This window comes from Pocillopora damicornis, chromosome 4 (genome assembly GCF_964200805.1).
Source record: "Pocillopora damicornis chromosome 4, jaPocDami1.2, whole genome shotgun sequence".
Lineage (NCBI taxonomy): Eukaryota > Metazoa > Cnidaria > Anthozoa > Scleractinia > Pocilloporidae > Pocillopora > Pocillopora damicornis.
In genome coordinates, this window is record NC_142673.1 from 19,995,281 (window position 1) to 20,017,745 (window position 22,465).

Here is a 22,465-nt window from a genome sequence, read left to right on the forward strand (position 1 = left end):
TATGGGAAAAGAATTTAGTCAAAATATCCAAAAACGCTTTAGATACAAATCGTGGAAGTCTGGTTTTTCGAGATAAGGCCGTACTGATGCTGGCAAAACATAACTGACTTCTGATCTGAAGCCCTCTCTCGAGTGGTTTACGTGGTACAAAGCCTTATCGTTTTGTCGTCATAAATTCGGATGTCCTTTTTTTTTTTTTTTTACCAAAAAATCAAGAGGAAAAAAAATTCTCTACCTTAGTTTTTTTCCTCTTTGCTGATTGGTTCTGTTCTGCAAGCCTGAGAATTTTTTGCATATCGTTCAGAACGAATTTTCACGAAAAGTTAAGGAGGCCGATGGCTAAGCAATTGCCATCAAATTTGGCAGCTGTGAGAGGTTCTTCTCTTTGATGTTGAAAAATAGATGGAACCGCCGATGTAGTAAAACGTGACCTCACGCTTTATAAACATTATAAAACTGAGTCGGAAAGGTCAGGGAAATAAGGGAGGGGAGAGAAGAATGAAAATGACCAAGGTGTTGGGGAAGCACACTCAAAATGGCTTTGTACCGGGGTTCTCCGTCCTTATTACCAAATAGGGCTACTCTTTTAAACTTATACATCTGCTTTTTGACAGAAAGGTACTCTTCTCTATTTCCGCATAGGTAGTGGTCTTGGATTACATATGTCTACGCTGAGACATTTTTTAGTAACAAAATAAAGGAAAAAGGCAAGATAGTCTCTACGATAGCCAATTCACATCATCAACTCAACCTCTATTTATTATAAGTAGTATTATCAAATTAAAGTTATTATAACCATTACTATTGCCATTGTAAACAACTTAAAGAGAACCAAACGAATAAGAAACGAGATCGCTGTAAGTTTTTCATCTAGTCTCGTTACCAGTGTCCCATAGACTCTGGTCATGATTTGCATTTCACTTCCGCAGTTCGTGGCTTCAAGCGCTTGTGGAGTCGAAATTTTAATAATTCATCAGAAGTGAACTACTTTTTTGGCTATTCCTGAAGATCTGGTGGTGGATTGTAGTGTTTATCATTGAAGGAGTCGCTGAAACCAGTGTAAATAACGTGTTCAAGGTGGGTTTTTGCTTAACACTGTCTGACCTCTGGAAGAACGCACGAAACATGAGTTCAATGCAAGTAGTTTGAATTCTGCAGAGCCAGAAGAAAGAAAATAAAGATAATTTTTACACACCGCAAGTGTAGACCATGTATGCCGCCAGGCTCTAAATATGAAATATTAGATCCTGGTTACGGTTTCGCTTTTGAAAATGGGAAACTAACTTTTCGATGCCAGCGTTCTACTTTTTTTCGACTGTGCGTTTTGTGTCACACAAGCGGGGCGCACGTTTCTGTCTAAGAAGCGTCACGAGCGGATGGAACCGAGTTAAGATTTGTATATGGTATACATGTGCACTGACGGTTGCGTTTAAATGTTTCCTGTGAAACCTGTAACCTCATCGCGGTCATCACCCGAACCACATGAAAGGTTTTAAGAAAAGCAACGAAATTAAGACTTCATCTGCGATTTACCCGAGTAACTGAGCTCAATTGTTCGCATATTGATAACAGCGCATTCATTTCAGACAATAGTATTTAAGATGAATCGGCTTTAAGTTAAAGCCAATTCATCTTAAACGATTTTTCTAACGAAAGATAACACTGATATTTCATGGTGAATACTAAATCATAGTAAATTTGCCGTATCTCCGGTGGTGTTCATGAATTTAATACAATAACGTGACGGAAATTCGTGTTCGTGGTACGGTTATTTTCATTGCTTCGTGCCAATCGGGACCACCCAACTCACTTCCATTTCACTCGCCTTTTTTTTTTTTCGATAACGATAACAATGATTTCAAAACGTTTGATTCTGGTTATGGATTGAATATAATGATCACTCTTACCTCGATAAATCATCGATAGCCTGGCCCGTTTAACCCTTTAACCCCTAAGAGAGACTAGCATCTAATTTCTCCTTACAATATCACCCCTGAATCAAGCATTAAGGTCACAAGAATCAAGAAAATGATCACCAACTAAAGAAACTCTTCATTGTTGGTTGAATTCTCCTTGTAAGCTCATTGGTAAATGTATAGAGAACAGTATGGAGAATATGCATACTGATGACTTATCGGAGTCATATCCAAATTAATTAGCAAAATTTAACTGTTATTGGCTGACCTTCTAAAAACTCCAAAGTTTTTAATTAGAACTACCGTATTACCGCTGGCATTTAAATCAAATGAGGAAATTCCTTTACTGATGATTGGGTTGTTTAGTTGCCTATAAATGCTAAACAAGGGAAGCGTTATGAAAAGATTTTTTGCAGGAATTATGATGAATCTGAAAGCTTTTTTTTTTTTTCAGGGCCGGAGAAACTAAAGTTAATGCCATGGCATCTACGTCGCATTCCTCTGCACCAGCTGGTCCCGCAAGTGAAATAAGCATACCAAAGTACAGTAACTGGCTCGCTGTGGGTCATGCCTTAGTAAACGTACTTTGTAAGGGTCTGCGGCCTTATGTTACACGAGAGATGGATTGTCTGTATAAGTGCATAAAAAAAAAAGTTGCGGAACTTCCCGATGCGGGACCCTGCCAATGTAAAACAAGAACTCATAAAATGGAGAAATGTGCATGGGCATGTGAACTTCAGTTTTTTCACCATCGCAACAAACCACACTGGAAACAAAGTGATCCCAGCAAGTGGGCGGATCCAGATCTTGGTCCTTGGGAAATAGCTAAGCTGTATATACCTGAATTGAGTCCAGGCTCCATTATTAATGGCGCGGACGACATGGATATTACTGGTATTTTGAACCTCATGTACTGGTGCAACAAATTTAAAATTTTACAGACTCGAGTCGAAGAAACTCGAAAAGCACGTAATACAAAGTGGGCTCACGTGCCGAAGCTAGAACTAACAGATGAAGAAAGAAAGGCTGTCCTTGATGCTGTTGAAAAACTGCTCGAAGATTCCGCATTGGCCGATGACTCTGCCGCTAAAAAGGCCCGAGATGAAATATTACAGTTGAAATGCGACTTACAAACATTCGACTTACAAACATTCGAGCACCAAGTATTAATCCAGCACCGAAATGTGACTGAAAAAGATGTTTCAAACATGAAGAACGAGCTGAAAATTCTAAAAAGGGATCAGTCAAAACACAATAAAAGGTTTCGAGGAGAGTTGGAAGGACGTCTTCGTAACATGAGGATGGCTTTAGAAAACGTAGACAGAAGGATGCAGGAAAGGGAGTCAAAACACAATAAAAGGCTTCGAATGCAGTTCAGACGTCTTCGTAACACGGAGAAGGCTTTGGAAAACGTAAACAGAGGGATACAGGAAAGAGTTGCTCTCACAAAGCTTGTCCAAAATGGCATGTTGTTTTTCGGGTATTGCTTTATCATGTGTTCCGAGGGATTAAGAGCAAGATTGTTTGTTCCTTGGCTTATTATCCTTTTTTTGTGCAATTGCTTCACGAGTCTAGATCCCAGATCATTCGAGTATGGTAGGTAAAGCAAGATACTAGTAGTTTGCTTAGTCTTGATTAACAACTAACAACCAAACAACTAAACAACCAAACAGCCAAACAACCAAACAACCAAAAAACTAAACAACCAGACAGCCAAACCACCAAACAACCAGACAACCAAATAACTAAACTGCTAAAAACATAACAAAATAAACGAGCCAACAAACCAACAATTTAGTAGTAGCTAGATACCTACTGACAAACTGACAGATAGAATGACTGACTGAGTGAATAACTTTAACTAGTGAACTATTGATTAATTAAGTAGCTAGCTAACCGAATAAAAGAAGACGCCAAAAAGACAGAAAAAACGAAAAGATTAGTCTTTTTGTATGAAAATAGCTGGACTATTTTCAAGTCACGGTAGATCAAACACATAGGAAGGTTGTGATCCAAGCTGATTTCAGCATCTCATCATGCATAATTTATTTTCCGCTGCCTCTTTTTTTTTTTTTTTTTCCTTTTTCGTAGGGTCTGTAGGTCCATACCAATCAATTGGATGTTACAAAGATTTTAATGACCGAGCCATACCAACTTTGGAAGGGCAAGATTCGATCCTAGATGGCAAGTACAATGCACGGAGTAACTCTATCGAGAAATGCTATAAAGCAGCGAAGAAGCGAGGATTCCAGGTGTTTGCAGTTCAAAATGGGGGATGGTGCGCCTCAAGTGCTTTCGCCATTGGGACGTTCACCAGATATGGAAAATCGTCAGCTTGTAAGTCAGACGGCGAAGGTGGACCATGGGTCAATCAAGTTTATTATATCAAAGGTTAGTACATTAACATACTTTCGATCGTTTTACATGTGTTCGTGTGGTCTGATCGCAAGACTGTTATCGGTAGTATTGACAGACGTTTCGACGTGAGAAGTTGTGGTTCGTGTAAACTGATCGCTCAGTTTAGCCGTTATTTTATTGGCTGTAGCGTAAGTCGGTCGTGAGTGGTCGTTTTACAGTTGTTTGTCACTGAAGCCCTTTCAGGAATAGCTAATTTTTTTTTGTTTTTGTTTCAGCAATCATTTTTAATCTTCTAAAAAGGCGCTGTCGTTTTGTTCGTCGTGCTAGTTCTTGTGTCTCGTGATACTGCTTTCGCTACAGTGGAAACATCGATTTTTACTTTTGAAATGTTTCCCTTTGAGCACAATCTAAGATATCCTGATTTCGTTTTGCCAGTTTGAATTTCTTATATGTATCCTAGGCGAGTCACTTTGGTATTGTGTTGAGATAAGAAACAAAGCAGTTTACAATACTGAACAGTACCAGTAGCTGTGGTATTAGGACACTCCCTAGTTTAGAGGGTTTGAAAAGAATGAACTGAGTTTGCTTCCACCAAATTTCCTTCTCTTAGGTTATCAAGCCGTAGGATGTTATACAGATACTTCAAATCGCGCAGTGGAGACTCTAGAAGGAAAAGATTCCATCTTAGACGGCGCCTACAGTTCACGTGTAAATCCCATTGCAAAGTGCGCGGTGGCTGCAATGCGAAAGGGTTACAATATGTTTGCAGTTCAGGATGGCGGCTGGTGTGCAGCAAGTTCTACTGCGCCACAGACGTTTGACAAATATGGAAAATCCACCGCTTGTAAGGGTGATGGCAAAGGTGGACCCTGGGCTAATAATGTCTATGTCGTCAATCGTAAGTGCAAATAAAGACTACACTTTTGGGATCATTTGCTCGAGAAGTATTCAGTAAAATTCGAAAACAGTTCGCCTGCAGAGGTTGTGCAGAATATGAGCGATGTTGACAAACGCCACAGTACAAGTAACATAAGCTAATCACGGCTGGCGTATGACTGAAGTCACACTTACCGGATGTTATCTTTCTAATTTGCGCCTACTGAGCCATGAAACCTACACACAGCGGCCGCACCTCTCTCAATGCCAGCTGCTGCTTTTTGTTTTCCACTAAAGTCTGACCATCATTTGATTTATAAAATATTCAAATTTCAGCGCTCGTTTTACCCTACGAAACGATCGGATGTTTTCAGGATCATGATGACCGAGCCATACCGACATTGGAGGGACAAGATCCTATTTTGGATAGAGACTACAAAACACGACTTGATCCCATCAGCAAATGCTTTCAAGCAGCTAAGAAGCGAGGATTTCGTATATTTGCAATTCAAGATGGTGGATGGTGTGCAACAAGCGCTTCGGCTGCCAAGACATTCAACAGATATGGTAAATCGTCAGCTTGTAAGTCAGATGGTGAGGGTGGACCATGGGCCAATCAAGTTTATTACATAAAAGGTCAGTGCATAACACAGTACACGGTCTGAACCTGAAGTAATAGTCGATCGTATGGTGAGCTCATCGGTTAGAGGTAGTTCTGAAACCTGGGCAGTAGTCCTCATTGGACACCTGAAAAAAATTTTTTTTCTAGGCTATCTCATTCGGACGATCACACCGTACTGTCAACGGTTATTTTGTTGTCGTCGTTGTATATGAACAGCGTTGTCGATCTTAAAAATGGAGCAAAAGCTATCACCATATAACCATTAAAATTATAGTGATAAGCGTTATGATTTTATTTTTTTTGGTAATTCTTTAGGTTATAAGGCCGTTGGTTGTTACAAAAACAACTCAAATGACTCTCTGCTGGATATGGTTAGTAGTGGAATCGAAACGTTAGAGGGAAAGGATTCCAGCTTAGACGATGCTTACAATTCTCGTGAAAATCCCATCGCAAATTGCGCCGTGGCTGCTATGAGAAACGGTTACAGTATGTTTGCAGTTCAGAATGGCGGCTGGTGTGCAGCAAGTGCCGCCGCTTTAGAGATATTTGACAAATATGGAGAATCTACGGATTGTGAAACTAATGGGAGTGGAGGACCTGCGGCTTATAACATATATTTACTGAAAGGTAATTATGAACTGCTATAAAAATCAGGACAATAAACGCCACTCTTTCTGATTCTTTGTAAGTTATGCCTTTTGTGGAAATAGAATGAAAAGGCTCATCTCATGCAGACTCCTAAGATCTCTAGAGATGCTTTTCCCCAATGCATTCGTAAGAAGAATAAAAAGCTCAGCAGTACAAAAAAGTTTCAATGATACGGAAATGATGTTATTATTATTCTTCCTATTATTATCATCATATGTATTATTGATTGTGATACCAATTTAAAACATTTTGAGACTGTACCTCGATTTAATACAAGTGGTAGAGGATTTCATTTCATATAACCCTCTTGCGCATACTTCCCGCTATAATTTTATAACGAACCTTATCTCGAAGTAAAAATTATTTTACTTGTGGATGGTGTTACCTTACATAGTTCCTTGGTGGCAATGAAAGCTTTTGTCGTAAACAATTGCTACTGATGAACAAGGAGTCGGTTGTGCAGGGCTGTAGCAGCAACGAAATTGAATCATAATAGGTGACGTATGTTCTCGACATACAAATGTTTTCGCCTGTTTCTCAATATTTAGATCACGTTACGTTGGCTCTATCAGAATCTTGTCTTTGTCGAAGCCATGAGGAGGGTGAAGGCGATCAAAACATGTCCCTTCTAAGGGATCAGTCATTACTTATCTCCGGGGGTGGGGTCGGAGGATTTTTGGCGGATCACTTGATTTTCATGGGAAACGGAGGAGGGAGCAATCGTCTCTAACGAAATTCAAAAGGGGCACTCTAGAGAATTGATTACTAATGGAGGGGGGGGGGAAGGGGAGGTTCATTAGAATACTGCGGAGACTTTTAAGGGTATCAGGTTATTAGGACACAACCAACATTCTTCGAACCCCACCCCTCCCAAGGTGGTAAATAAATTGACCAGTCCCTAAGCTATGATGCATGATTACGATTTTGGTGTCCTTTTTGTGGTCTCCAGGTTACGTTGCCGTTGGTTGTTACAGAGAGAAACAAGATCGCGCAATTGACACATTAGAGGGAAAGGATTCCATCTTGAACGACTCTTACTATTCTCGTGAAAATCCTATCGCAAAGTGCGCCGTAGCAGCCATGAGAAAGGGGTACAGTATATTTGCAGTTCAGGATGGCGGCCTCTGTGCTGCAGGTGTTTCTGCACCACAGAAGTTTGACAAATATGGGAAATCCCCGAATTGTGAGGTTGATGGTACTGGAGGACCCGGGGCTATTAACGTATATTTGATGAAAGGTAAGGTATAACAACTCTTAAGGATACCTAGTACTGGGAACAATTCGCAGAGAGCATTTTTTGACGCGTAGTTGTAGATCACTATCTCCGCCATTTTGTGTTGTCTCGAATTGATCCAAAAAACATCGGGTAAAAGAAAATTGAAAACCTGATACTTACATATTCTGTGCGATAATCAGTTCAAAAACAGTAACAAACGAACATAGAAATCTCCGACACGAAACTACTTTTAGGACAAAAACCATGTGCTACCGAGCCACATGACCTAATCGATATCAGTTCGTTCATTCGGCCGCTTGTCGGCCCCAACATCCGGCAATTACATACTGTCCTCCGAAATCAGTTCACGCCACTTTTGATAATGCTTTGCAAACTGTATGTTCTATTGAAAATAAAGTGAAGGGGAGATCTCATCAGATTCCTTAAAATCCCCCAAGTTGCAGTCTTTTCCCATCAATGCGTTAAGTACTAAAGAGCTCTATATTCCCATGTTCAAGGCAGATTCAATGATAACTGATTGCGATATCAAACATAGAAATTCGAGGACTACCTCACATTAGCGTTCGATGTATTTCAAGAGCTGAATGATTTCAATTTCATTTTACCTTTTACCCAGTCCTTTCTGCTAAAATGCTAAAGTGACTTGTCAATGCAAAATTAATTTACAAGGAGTCATTTATTTTATTTCTTCTTTCCCCGATATTCAGGTCATAAAGCCTTTCGCTCTTATAGAACGTTGTCATTGTGGACCCTATGAATGGAGGGAAAGCTACCACGATGAGTTCCATCTAAATCATTTTTATCATGATTGTGATTTCCTTTTTTAATCTTTAGAGTACGAAGACGTTGGTTGTTACAAAGACAAACAAGATCGTGCCATCGAGACATTAGAAGGAAAGGATTCCATCTTAGATGGCGAGTACAATTCTCGTGCAAATCCCATTGCAAAGTGCGCTGTCGCTGCAATGAGAAAGGGTTACAGTATGTTTGCAATTCAGAATGGTGGCTGGTGTGCGGCAAGTTCTACTGCGCAACAAACCTTTGACAAATATGGAAAATCTACGAATTGTATGATCGACGGTGAAGGTGGACCTTGGGCTAATAATGTCTATATATTAAGAGGTACCTTTTTGCGCAGAATCATAAGACTTATGCAACTTGTTCGAAACCTAACTGATAATTCGCTCTCGGATGTCTTCAAACTGTGAACTTCTCCTCCTGATGACCTCTAACCTTACTTGCTAACTAGGATAATAATTTCTTTTGTTTTTAATCCATTTAGACGAAAAAAGAGTTGGAGGTCATGATAATTCTTCAAGTCACATGGTTCAACCTCTGGAAGAACGGACCCGAGCATGAACAGTCCTCAAGATCAAAAATTCAATCTTCAAGTTATAAAAACCGGAACATTTTTCAAGCCTTCAGTCATTAAAAGAAATTTATTTTCAAAAGGAATGGCGAAGAATGATTACTTTTAGATTTTAGACGCTAAGATTTATGTAACGTACGTATCGCACACAAGGATCACGGTATATTACATGTATTGCTTCGGCCTTGCAAAAAAGAAAGATACACACTCGTTGCTACCTGTTTCCATATCATCCGAGTTTGCCAGCGTATAACTATAAGTTCCTCTCGCCAAGGGACAAAGGGTTCAAGTCTATCCAGATAATCACTGAAGGAGAGAAAAATAGATAGAACAGTGTGTATCCTGCGAATATGTACACCGTTTTTATTTCAGCGCGTAAGGCGACAGTGGGCTGCGCGCGGCGGCGGACTGGAGACTAAATTAAACGCGCAACTTACGGGTGTTACGGCCCGGTCCGCCGCTTTTCGCGGCTATATGAAGATGAAACGTTTTCACGAAGATGAAGAACTGTTTGAAAGTTTGCAAGTATGACTGAACTCTCGCTGGAAAACCAAAGAAGTGAGGACAAATAAAGTAAACAAACAATGCTAAGTCCTGGAATAAAATCAGACCCATGACCTTTGCAGAAAAATCATTATCTCTCAATTTTATTTCGTTGAAAAGTATTCATTGTGTTCTTCTCTTAAATTCGATGCTTGGGTTGCTGCAAGGAAGAAAAAAAAACTTAAATGTAGTTACTTAGCTAGGCACGGTGCCGATCCCTTTTCTGACGATCTTTGCTCCTTGAATTTTTTGACTGTAATCATTACTATGACGCAGAAAAAAAAGGCTGTGCATAGTTTTCACAGAAAAGTATTTTAGCAAAGTTTTCAGTTTTTAATCTTGATATAGTGGAATTAAATCATTTTCTACCCTGACCGAGTGACTCGATTAGTGTACAGGACCCTCGTATGGGAGGGACTAGGGAGAGGAAGTTCAATTTTTTACCCAGACTCCTTCATTCGAGTTGCGTTAGCATTTCAATTCTTGATTTCTGTTTACGAGCGTAAATTTGCTGTGCTATATTGAATTTATTTCAAAGTTTCCTCAGTTATTTCCAATTTCCTCATCTATTTCTATAAGGCAAAGATAGACCCCTTTGAGTCGGGTTAAGGATCGGTGGGGGAACAAACAATTAAAGGTGAGAAATATTAAACTTTCAACCGAATATTGTGACGTGATGTCTCAAGATGCAATCCTTTATTTTGCCAGACTGTGATAAATCGAGCTTTCAAATCGCCTTGAACTATTTTTTGTAGACGCATTTAGACCGAAAATCATTTCCTTTGGCCTCATATCTGCTCGAAAAAAGAAAAATTCATATACTCTGAAAACACTACGGCGAAGTATATTTGAGAATGTTTGGATAAACTCACAATAATGCGAACGATGTAAACGGAATCGTGTAGTCAACTGAGAAATTATGAAAGGTTTTACCATGTGAGGTCATCATTTGAATCCTCTAGATTACAATTAATAACTCTGAAGATGCATTAAAACCTAGAGAGGAGAGGTAGTCGACTGAATGAATAAGGTTTAAAATTTGAATATAATATACCTAATATATAGAGGTCTGCCCTAATATATCTTATCGTTTCATAACTGAAATAACTTAGCGTTACTTCTCAACATTATTTGGCCTTTGATATTTGCCATGATGCGCGTGCAAGAGAAAATAATGTCCCATAATTTTCTCATGACGTGTATCAAAAATATATTCGCTTACAAAGACTTAATGCGGTAACTTAATATAATTAGCTGAATAATATTCTGTGCAGACACTGATTAGGGTTCTCCTTTTCGAATTTTTCTTAAAATAATAATAATAATAATAAGGTCTTTTACGAACTCTCCTGTCTTTAGTATGGTATCCGAGTTATTGCTTTTACTAAAATGCAGTTACATTTGAGTAGAATGAGGCGAAAATTGAAAAGGAGGCGCTGAATCCATCACATATTTAGCTGAGTTGTTAATTGACGGGTTTGGTGATTGCGTGATCACCGTGCATACTTATTGGTGGATCTATGAAACACCGTGATTCGATTGTGGCAGATGGGGCAGTCATTTTAAATTTGTATCCTACATTTAACGCAACTTTCACTCTGTCAAAAAAGAACTGCCGGTGTCATTTGAGAAGTTGTCCAGATATTATTACGTTAATGGTTTACGGTGTGAATTTACACTGTTGATTTATTTTAATTTGCGAAGATTATTCTGTAATCTAGCTGTCAGGACATGTGTCGGGGGTTTCCCGCCTGGGGTGTTTTTGAAGATGACGTAATGCACAGTTTGTTTCCAATCTTGAAAGCCTATTCATGGCTCTCACAGGAGTAAACAAACCATCCAGTTTTGTCGAGCTTTAGATCTTCATAGCTTTGAGACCCTGTCGGCTTTCTAAGGCAATTTTTGAGTACCTCAGTGAATTTAATTTGACACTTACAAAAAGAGCGGGAAATGGCTGAGATGCTGACACCCAGTTACACTTTTCACCTCAGTGAATTTAATTTGACACTTACAAAAAGAGCGGGAAATGGCTGAGATGCTGACACCCAGTTACACTTTTCACCTCAGTGAATTTAATTTGACACTTACAAAAAAGAGCGGGAAATGGCTGAGATGCTGACACCCAGTTACACTTTTCACCTCAGTGAATTTAATTTGACACTTACAAAAAAGAGCGGGAAATGGCTGAGATGCTGACACCCAGTTACACTTTTCACCTCAGTGAATTTAATTTGACACTTACAAAAAAGAGCGGGAAATGGCTGAGATGCTGACACCCAGTTACACTTTTCAAGGATATACAGTAAATATAAAAAAAAGGAAAAAGTTTTGTAAAAAGTTGGAAAATTGGATAAACTCAAGCGGTAGTAAGTGCGTTATTGCGATTAGTAGTGTCTTAGCCTTAGTTTAAGTTTTCTGTCAATCGAGAAGAGCCATATTCCAGTTGTAAACCAAAATGCATGCGGACCTTGGCAAACAAGGAGGCTAAAAATAGTTTCGATTAAACCATAAATCAAGTTCGTGACCATAATCGTTATTTCTTTTGTTACCGTCAACCGGAATGGCAGTACGTTTCAAAATTGATATGCTTCAGTTAAGCAAAGTTTCAACAATTTTCAGTGCAGCTTATACCAGAATATCAAATTACGTCAAAGACGATTTGTCTCTGATCCAAAGTAAATAAAACAGTTCTGTTCTTTTATTAAGAAAGACGAACTGAAATTGAAATAAAGTCTAGCAGCGTCCACCACGTTAGCTTCTGAGTGGCTTTTCCCGATTATGTAGAGTAAAAATGAATTAAATTTCAACAGATGTTTTAAATAATAGCCCTCTGTTTTCCCTAGATAGTGATATGGCATCTGCCAGCACTTCAGGAACATTGGGTCAAATGGCTAAACCAGAGTACAGAAACTGGCTGGCACTCGGCCATGCCTTGACAACGGTTCTGTGCCAGGGACTTCGTCCATTTGTCAAGCAAGAGGTGGAGGCCTTGTTTAGATATGTAACAACAAGAGTACCCATACCTTGCACATGTGTTCATGTCCCAAGGAGGAGGCCAAATGAGTACCACGACATGCGTAAATGTATAGGGGCACAAGTCTTGGCCGCTTGTCATCACAGATTCAAACCAAACTGGAAACAAAGTGATTCAGCCAAATGGATGGACCCAGTTCTTGGTCCGTGGGAGATTGCAAAACTGTTCCTTCCTGATCTGGGTGGACATGCTAATATCAGGAGTGCAGACGACATGGATATTAATGGTATCTTGAACTTAATGTACTGGTGCAATCATTTCACCATTCCTCAATCCCTAATCAAGGCTGTTCGAGATATAAGAAACGACAGATGTGTTCACGTGCCGAAGCTTGAGTTATCCGATGTTGATAAGACTGCCGCTTTTGATGCTATCGAAAACTTGCTAAAGGACCCTCAACTGGCTGCAGATGAAGACGCAAAGAAAGCTCTCAGAGAAGTTGTAAGTCTCAAAAGCATTACAGACTTACATAGTAGAGAGGCTCAGGTTTTGGTCGACTTAAAAGAAGATATGCATGAAAGGATGTTGAGCTTAACAGAGGAGTCTGAAAGAAACCAAGAGTTGGTTACAGAGGTACAAGAAAGGCAGGAAATTTTAGAGATGGCTGTGGAGGATCTGGAGCAAGAAAGCAAACCATGGGGAGTGAGACTAATAGAGTGGGTCTTGGAGCTTATGATATGTACTTTCGGAGTCCTCTTTGCGCTCTTAAAAGGTTTCCGGACAGAAATTTTATTTATGTTCCTATTTTCAGTGTTCTGTGCCGTTCTGGATCCTGACACACTGATTAAAGATGGTAAGTTTAAATTTATGGATTGCATTTGCCTTAGTTTATACTTTAATGCTTTCATAGAATTCTTGACTCAATGAAGAAGCCATTTGTTGAGCCTTGGGAACCTTATTCCAATGTATGACTGAGATATGGGAACAGTATAGGCAGTTAGCTTTTTCGATTCAAACTTCAGAACCATGATGTAAGGTAAAAGTGTTGGGAAATTGGCGAAAAATAGATTTTTACTCCTCTCTACGCCTCTCGTTAGTTTATAATTTAAGACTGAAAACAGTCTACAGCTTGTCTCTTACTGGTATCATTTCATTTTACTTAGGGTGTTCCATTAAACGATACGACGATCGGTGGAGCCTGAAGCATTTCGACTTTGATGACTTTGCTACGACATCCAGAGCAGATTTTATCGGAAGAAAGTGGTTATATCGTGATATGGAAGAGCTAATGGAAAATTCAAGTTACCGTGGCTTATTGCTTGTTGGAAGCCCTGGTTCTGGTAAGACAGCTTTTGTCTCAAATTTACTTTGTTCTAGAAGTGCAAGCCCACTCATTCATGATAGAATAGCTGGTTATCACTTTTGTATGTATTCGGACAAAGGAACTCAAAATGGGGCCAAATTTGTGGAAAATCTGGCGAACATGATTGCCTCAAACTTCGCAGAATACGACGAAATTATTTTGAGAAATTCCCATGTTCGTCGAGTGTTACAGAAGAATTGTGCCCAATCCCCAGATTGGTGCTTTCAAGAAGGAGTCCTTACACCTCTGAAAAAGCTGCCAAACCCACCGAGAGAGACGTGGTATATTGTTATTGATGCCTTAGATGAGTGTTCAGTCGATGGCCAAGGAGAAATTTTAAAGATGCTGAAGTTCAAATTGCGAAGCTTCCCTAAGTGGTTAAAACTGATTACTACATCACGTAATACAAGTTTTATCACTTCGTACCTGGACGGTATGAAAATACTGGAATTGAAATCTAAAGACCACAGAAACTTAGAAGATATTGATAATTATTCATCCCTTAAGATATACACTTTGAAAACTTCACTCTTATACGGTTTAAAGGCTTTCTTTTCAATCAAGAAGAACAATTCCCTTGATCAACAAATCGTTACCAGTCTTAAGGAAAGAGTTCAAGGTAATTTCTTATTTGCAAAGGTCCTATTAGATTGTCTTCTTGAAACACCGGAAAGAGTCAGTTGGACTGAGCAGGGCTTTCCAAAAACACTTGATAACATTTTCCAACTGAATTTTGAACGCAAATTTAGCTCACGCGAATCATTTCGCTCCTCACGAGAGATTTTTGAAATCCTGGTTGCCGCCTATACACCACTATCAGCTGAAGACATATACTATGTCCTAAAACTTGACGATCCCGACCTTGACTATGAATACGATTTAATGCCAAGACTTAAAGAAGTGTCACTGTTTCTTTGGGATAGATCAGAAAAGGGACTTGTTCGCATTTATCACTCTGCCTTGTCAGAGTGGCTGACCAGTGAATCCAATAAAGGAAACCTTTTTTACGTCAAGAAACAAAAAGGTCATAGACGTCTTGCAGAATATTACCTTCAACAGTTAAAGAGAACAATGAGAGCCTTGACACCGGCAAAAGCCTTTTATTTGGCTCGCCACATCGTAGAAGCAGGTTCAAAAAGGAATCAAGTGGATGAATTTCAGTCGCTGCCTTCAGATCTCGTCAACAGATCAGATGAAGTAAAAACAACTTCATTACACTTAAGTTCACGTTTGGTAAATCCAGATATTACTAAACTTTTAGTAACACATTTTGATGATATCGATTGTCTGGATAATAACCACCGGACCCCCGCCTTCATTGCTGCAACTGTTGGAAACCGTGAAAATCTTATCTTTCTTTATACAAAAGGGGCAGACATTAATCATACTGTCTCTTGTCCAGATTTTAAGGCGCCAATGGAAGTGCAAAAAGCTTTGCGAGAATGTAAAAGAAGAACGTGCGAATATTCACTATTGCACATAGCTGCTCAGAAGGGAAATGCTGATGTCGTTGAATTCCTGATCGACCATCATGTGAGTGCATTGAAAACAACAGGCTGCAATAACACGGCTGTCCAGTTGGCAGCCGCAAATGGGCATCTCGAGGTCGTTTTAGCTCTTAAAAAGGCTGGCGCTGTCTTAGATGGAATTTCCCTACATCATGCCGCTGCTAGAGATCACCATCACGTCGTGGAATATTTATTAAAAGAAGGTGTTAGAGATGTCTGCATAGATTTAAGTCCTTTCATCGAGTTCTGCCCAGCAACGAATATTAAAGATATCAAGGTTCATGTGTATGACAACGAAAACTTGAAATTAGGCGAGACCGCGCTTCATGTTGCAGCCAAGAATAATTACCCATCTGTTATCAAAACTTTGCTAGCTTATCGTGAGGAGAGTGCTATCAATTGCTCGAATGCGGCGGGAAGATGGCCCTTGCACGAGGCGGTTTACTATAACAATTATAACGCACTGCAGGCGATGCTTGCTGCGGGAGTAAATATTTCCGTACGTTGTAACTTACGCCCCAAAACGTCATGCCTAACACAGAAGTGTTGCCCTTGTGAATTTACCCCGCTTCATATTGCGGCCAAATATGGTTATCACAGTGCTGCTCAACTACTAATTACAGAGAAAGCAGACTTACATATAGAAGATTGCAATGGTTCGACCCCGCTTCATATTGCTTCCTGTCATGGAATGGTGTCAATTATTACCCTTCTCGTTAAAAGTGGGGCGGATATCAACAGAAGAAGCTATAACGGATCAACTCCCTTTCATAGCGCAGCTGCATGCTTTGCGACAAGTGCCTTTTGGCTTTTGCTGGACCTCGGAAGTGATTTCTTCGCGAAGGACAATAAAGCTCTGACGGCATTACATTATGTTGTAAAAGACATAGAAGTTGTCGGTACAGAGTACTTTGGTGATCTGTATGTTAGAAAGCCAAAAGATTGGATCGAAGTTGGACCGAAAGATGAAGAGCCATGGGAGAGAGGCAAATATCAACGCTTTTGGCTGAATGTAATGATTAAAATGAGCAAGAGTTTCGTTGCCAATATGGTCGAAAGGGAGCTTTCCTATTCCTTAAATTCAATCCTTTACTTGTATTCTTCTGTCTTTTTCGAAACAGGGAAAAAAGCAGACGCATCTTCTATCTTAACTGGGAGCAATGGATTAGATCAAAGTTCGCTGGTAACCATAGCAACTCCATTGGTATATTTCTATGACGTAATTTACCAAGCTCTCCTGAAGAGTGTTGTTTTTACAATTAACAGACCTTATGAGCGAAGTGTAGTTCCCAAACAGTTAACAAAAGCCATATCAAAAACGTTTACAATATTTTATCCGAACATACGTAACTGCACGATTCTTACTAGTGCGGTAAGGGCCAATATGGCTCGCACGGTGAACACCGTTCTACAAGCAGGTGCGGATGTTAACTGTAAAGATCAGCATGACAAAACTCCACTTTTATCATATTTACACAGTGGCGGCCGTCACATGTCGAAAGTCCTGGTAAAACATGGAGCGAGAGTAAATATATCGTGCGAAGAACCATTTGAAAAATCTACCCTACATTTAATATCTTACCACAAGTTACATTATTTGCACTATCTTCCTCAGTTCTTGCGTGGAGATAAAAAGTGGTCTCAATTCTTATCAAATGAAAACTTTTTATTTGACTACTTTTTGAATAAATATGAAGAGGAACAGAAAGAGGGACGCACGCGGACAGCCCACACTGGGGATGGACCCCTGACCAGTGCAATGAACTTGCATCCTCGTGGAACTAAAATTCTAAATGAATGCTTTGATGCTGAAGGCTATAACGCCTTACACAGAGCAGCACAGGGTGCGAACGTGATTGCTATCGAGAAATTCCTCTCCTTGGGAGCTGATTCCACCCTAGAGAATTCAGACGGATATTCCCCGTTATGGCTTGCAGTGTTTTATTCGGTTAAATACACACCATATTTAAACTTGCATCGGAAAAATGTTTTGATAGATTTAGAAGTGGACCTCGCATCAGAATCTGCATCTGTCATTTTAGAGCATGTGCTTCAAACTGACATAATAGATATCGGCTGCAGAGGAAGTCAACTCGATTTAACCATATACCATATCGCGGCTATTCGAGGAATGTGGCGATTTATAGCTCACTTACTTACAGAGAAGCGTGTGAAAGGAATCGATGTGAACTGCCCTAATAAAGATGGTATAACTCCAATGTATCTCGCAATGCTCGTTGGTGGCCTTAATTGTACGCTGCGAAGCCCTTGGTGCAAGGTTGTGGAAATAATTCACCAGCACGGCGGAATACTTCAAATTCCTACCCTTGAAGCTGAATACTTTCTCATATTTGATCTCTTTTTTGGAATGAGTCCAAGTCCAATGTACTCAGAGTTAGCGGAGGACGAAATTATTACACTTCAAGCCGAGGCTGAAAATCATGAATGCAAGGGATTTGAATTGAACACCGACTTGTTTAAATCGTCAGGGAAACTGGATAAGCTTTACCATGACTTCTATCAAAAACTGAAAAAGTGTTCGAGTGGCGATGTGGAATGTACATCAGGGATTGACAAGAATTTGCCTCAGCTAGAACCCCTGAAGTTGGTTATGCAAAAACATCAGCGCTTTAAATTGCGACACACGATGATCAGAAGTGACTTTGTTCGTTTTCTAGAAGTAGAAAAAAGTCGCGTGCACATGTTTCTTCTTGATTTTACCCAACCGCACGAAAGGGTGTCATGCGAAGTTGTTAGAGAACGTCGACGAATATTAGGCATTGCCGATAGTACACACGAAAGCGATGGTTGTTCGTGTTCCTGTATAAGCGTTGACCGTGCTCTTCGAATGTCCTACAGCGATTTTAAAACAAGCTTTGATCAGGTACAAATGATATCTGAAAAAGCGAAATCATCTATTTCTTCAATAGGGAGGTCCCCTAGCGTTCTCTTGAAGATAAATCGCTCATTGCGCAAGCTTGATACCACGATGATGTGTGACTGGCAAGCAATTGCAACGAAGTACTTGACATTATATTTCCAAATTCAGAACTTTAAACTTGGCACCCTGCATGTGGAAGAGCATTCAAGGGTCGTTAGTATTACGGACTTTGCTTCAATACGCATGCAGAAAGTATTTATTGATTTATCTCCGGAGACACTGAAACTTGCTCTAAAGCTTGCGTCGCAGAAGTATTCTTCATTATTTGATGACCTTTATTACCTCACGAATTTAAAATTCAGAAAGCCACCCCTTTGGAAAGGTACCTTTGAACGATGGGATTGATAGAATCCTCGAAGGCAAGTGATTTTGAAACGAATGCCTTCGAGATATTTACCTCAAGATGAAACTTTAGAAAAGTGACGGGGGAAGGGTGAGGAATTTGGAAGATGTGACATAGCTAGTGTTTTCCTTTGGTACAAGAAGAGTGGAAATCGTTATTTTTTTTGTCCTGGAGCAGCTTCAGGGATAAATCGTGGTTTTGCTTTGTTCCTCATAATTTACTGGAGATTTTTGCGTATGCCACACCCGCCCATCGCTTTTCTATTGGTTCATCTATTAAAAACTTAGGGTAGAGCTTAAACACATTTCGGAGATTCTGCTTTATGCGTTGCAAAACGCTCACGTTAGTAGCGCTGGAGGCCTTTCGCAGGCGCTTTCCGTGAAATAGGAATATAACTCTGTTGAGCAAAGTATTTGTTTGGGCAGGGATAATGAAAAAATGGTTGGCTTTGTATAGCTGAATTCTATATTAACGAATTCTTTCTTTTCCTCGGAAGGGGATAGAAGATCACGAGTACTTCCGCCCCTACTCCTCAGATAATGATATTTTGCTAATATACACCAAATTATCTAAAAGTTCCTCGTCTCGTATTAATGAGTAGAATGATATTTGAACTGACAGGAACACTGAACCACAACATATCCGGCTAAATGAGTATTACTCCATGTTGTAAATGGCTATTCCTTCTTGTAGCTCAGTAGTTTAATATAAAGAAGTCGTATAGTGTTGCCTTAAGGAACGGATATTCCAAGTTAAATTCTGTGTACAAAACACCGTAGTGTGTGGATCATTCGCAGCCCAAAATTCTTGTCCTTTAGTTTGACTTAAATTTCATATCCCATACAAATCGCTGACAAGTTTATGAAAAAAAACCCCACCGTGTCTCTAAGTTCACCGTGATAAGGTATCACTGAGTGAAATATGAGGCTAGTAATTTTTCGGTCGATGAAAAAAAGTCGCTCTTAGGGCCTGTTTACATGGAGGTGGGGGACCCCAGGTAGCTGAGGTAACCCGTCTAGATGGGGTAACCCACCTGTCCAGATAATGTCTTATTTTATCTCGATCACGTTTACATGTTAGGTGGGGTGACCCGCCTAAGCGGGTTGTCTGCCAGGTAGGGTAACCCTGTCAGCCGGGGTGACAATTTGCCATGTAAACGTCTCAAGGTGGGGTAACCCGCCTAGCCGGGATCACTTTCATGGCAAAAAGTTCAAAAGCGAAACAGGTATGTTTTAAAACTTAGTAAATTTCCTAGCCGTCTCATGGAAGAAATCACCAGAAACCGCAACGGACATACAAAGAGTGTAAAATGTTCACATTTTGGAATATTTAGCGTTATAAATCGACCACAGTTCAAACTATTCCTTATAATGTATTAAGTTAACGGTTCCTTGCGTAACTTAACACCGCGTAACACAACGGGTGACGCTTTTATGAATAAATACATATGTGTCCGAGAATTGATCTTTCGTCTTTCCCGAGACGTGAGCTTGGGACGCCTCTGCTCCCTGATTGCAAGCGCAACAACGACCTCAAGAAACCTCACCCCAGCACCCCGGGGTTGTAAGATTGTATGTAAACGCGTTTCATTTTTCGACCACGGCTGGGCGGGTTACCTCACCTACCTGGGGCCCCCCACCTCCATGTAAACAGGCCCTTAATGCTTTAGCGTTAATGCTTTTTGATTGAATTAGACCTATCAGTTAGCCTTTAAAGTAAATAATAGTGTCCCGCTTTTACAAATTTCAAACTAGATAATTGTTCTTGGTAGATGTACAATAATCATTATGATAAATTAAACTGAAGTCTATTTTGAAATTAAAGTATCTTTATCAGATTAAGTGTCCATTCAAGTTTCAGTTTTCAGTTCGACACCGTAAAGATATCATATCTTTGGGTTTTTCTACTCGTCGCATAAAAAATCTAATATTAACTGGCCAACGACTGACAGTACACTCGCCGTTTCCTTTTCAAGAACCTGCTCTGTTTTACCATCGTTTCAAACTGTTATAGATTCGATTCTTATACCCTAGTATTAAAAGTTTTACCAGCACGATCCTGTTTAGTCTGCGATTATGTTCCAGGTTTCCCTACTTTGTACATAACATCATGATCACCGCACAATATCAGCGCTTCAAGTGGATCTTCTGTCATTCAGCTCTGAAAATCCGCACTAATCCTCGATAAAATTCAAATATGCGTATGTATAAAACTAAGTTTAAGTTGGAAAGATATATTTTTGAGAGCAATAAAACTGTAGGCTAGATATCCGAGGCTACATTTATTTGCAAATCCCTCATATCCATTATCACCCTGACTGATTCCTTGTTCTTCTTTGCATTACATATTCAAGCCTAATTTAATTTTCTTTTCATCAGGACAAGTTTTTATTTGCGACTCTCCTTGGACGCGAAGGTGAAGGTACGTACTGTTGAAAACAAAAGCAGTTGAAAATATCAGAACGAAGAACGAAGTCCATTTAAGTTTAAAATCAGATTGACTTGAGTACCGTGCAAATTAAATCGATCAGCCGTCTTTTTGTATAGGTAATCACATGATTTCGAGTGCAATTTGGAATAAATAAACACAATTAAATTTTTTAAAGACTAACAAAATTGCACGAGCCCTACGGGCTCGAAAAAAATTAACAAGTGCTTGTTTATTCCAAATTGCACGAGAAAAATCATGTGATTACGTATTAATAATATACATGGAAAAATACGAGATGGCTTATCATAATTAAGCATAAGCAAAGCGTGCGCATCAAGTGCAAAAATAATTTTTCAAACCGTGCGTTCGTTCAAAACAACCGCGTACGATCAAAACAATGATATGCAATGATATCTTCACATCCTTAAGGCGCAAAAAAGTTCAAGTCCGGCTAAACAGTTCAAGGAATTGTCCAGTCTGTGTTCGAATCACTTTCGATGAAATGGAATCGTCGTTTCCGAGGTTTAACCATGTTTGTTTTTAATTTCGGCGTTGGATCGCTCAAGCAGAGTGTTAAGCTGGGTTTCGATTAAGTTTTCGATTTCCTTGGCAATTCCTTTTTCTAAACACCACTTTTTCCAAACCGACAATCAAAAAGCAATTCTTTTCACAATTTGAGCTGTTTTTCAGCTGCGGTGGCGAAAGAAAACCTACGTAAAACGCCGGCCGTTGTTTCGCTCGCAAATGTTCAAATTTTCAAATTTTGTTGCGATATCCAAGGCTCGCATATGATTGGCTATCTGTGAGTTTCTTTGATTATTGGCCAATCAGAATGTCTGGTTTGTAACTTTTTTTGCACTGAATTAACCCTCTTCTACACTGAATTAACTCTCTTCTGCACTGAATTAACTCTCTTCTGCACTGAATTACCTGAAAACTGCATTTATTTTAACCATTCAGAACTGAGTAATTTTTCCATGTATATTATTAATTACAAAACAATTCAGATACGACAGTCAAACAACGAATTCAAGCTCTTGGGAAAAATAATGAGTGTTCGTAGTTTGCCAAATCATTCACAGGAAAGGCGGATGTCATTTCACAGCTTGGACGCAAAGTAAAAAGGAAAACTCTAGGCTAGGAGTTACATACTAACACTATTATCATGACAGGATTTTTTTCCAGATTTCATAACATGATCTCATGACCAAAGGAGATAGGAAAATTGGTTTCTTGCCATACATGAACCGGGTATCTTTTTGATCATACGTGATTACGATGCTAGCCATTCAATGAATTCATGAATACCACGGAAGAGGAACTATTGATCAATTTAT

The 22,465-nt window shown here is 39.6% G+C and overlaps 2 protein-coding genes across 3 annotated transcripts; both read left to right on the plus strand.

Moving 5' to 3' along the window:
- Positions 1-900: 900 nt before the first annotated feature.
- On the plus strand, positions 901-9,112 carry LOC113686129 (uncharacterized). 2 transcript variants are annotated; one of them, XM_089202396.1, is made up of 9 exons: positions 901-1,077; positions 2,371-3,512; positions 4,008-4,307; positions 4,885-5,172; positions 5,487-5,786; positions 6,088-6,399; positions 7,370-7,657; positions 8,492-8,779; positions 8,940-9,112. In XM_089202396.1, exons 2-9 carry the CDS (start codon positions 2,396-2,398, stop codon positions 9,014-9,016), a joined length of 2,970 nt encoding a protein of 989 aa, XP_089058522.1. In that variant the 5' UTR covers positions 901-1,077; positions 2,371-2,395; the 3' UTR covers positions 9,017-9,112. The 2 variants fall into 2 exon arrangements, with proteins under 2 accessions (XP_089058522.1, XP_089058523.1); XM_089202397.1 differs by lacking the exon at positions 6,088-6,399.
- Positions 9,113-10,034: 922 nt separating this feature from the next.
- On the plus strand, positions 10,035-20,521 carry LOC149047181 (uncharacterized). The gene is made up of 3 exons (XM_089204121.1): positions 10,035-10,206; positions 12,413-13,396; positions 13,707-20,521. Exons 2-3 carry the CDS (start codon positions 12,421-12,423, stop codon positions 18,698-18,700), a joined length of 5,970 nt encoding a protein of 1,989 aa, XP_089060247.1. The 5' UTR covers positions 10,035-10,206; positions 12,413-12,420; the 3' UTR covers positions 18,701-20,521.
- Positions 20,522-22,465: the final 1,944 nt, after the last annotated feature.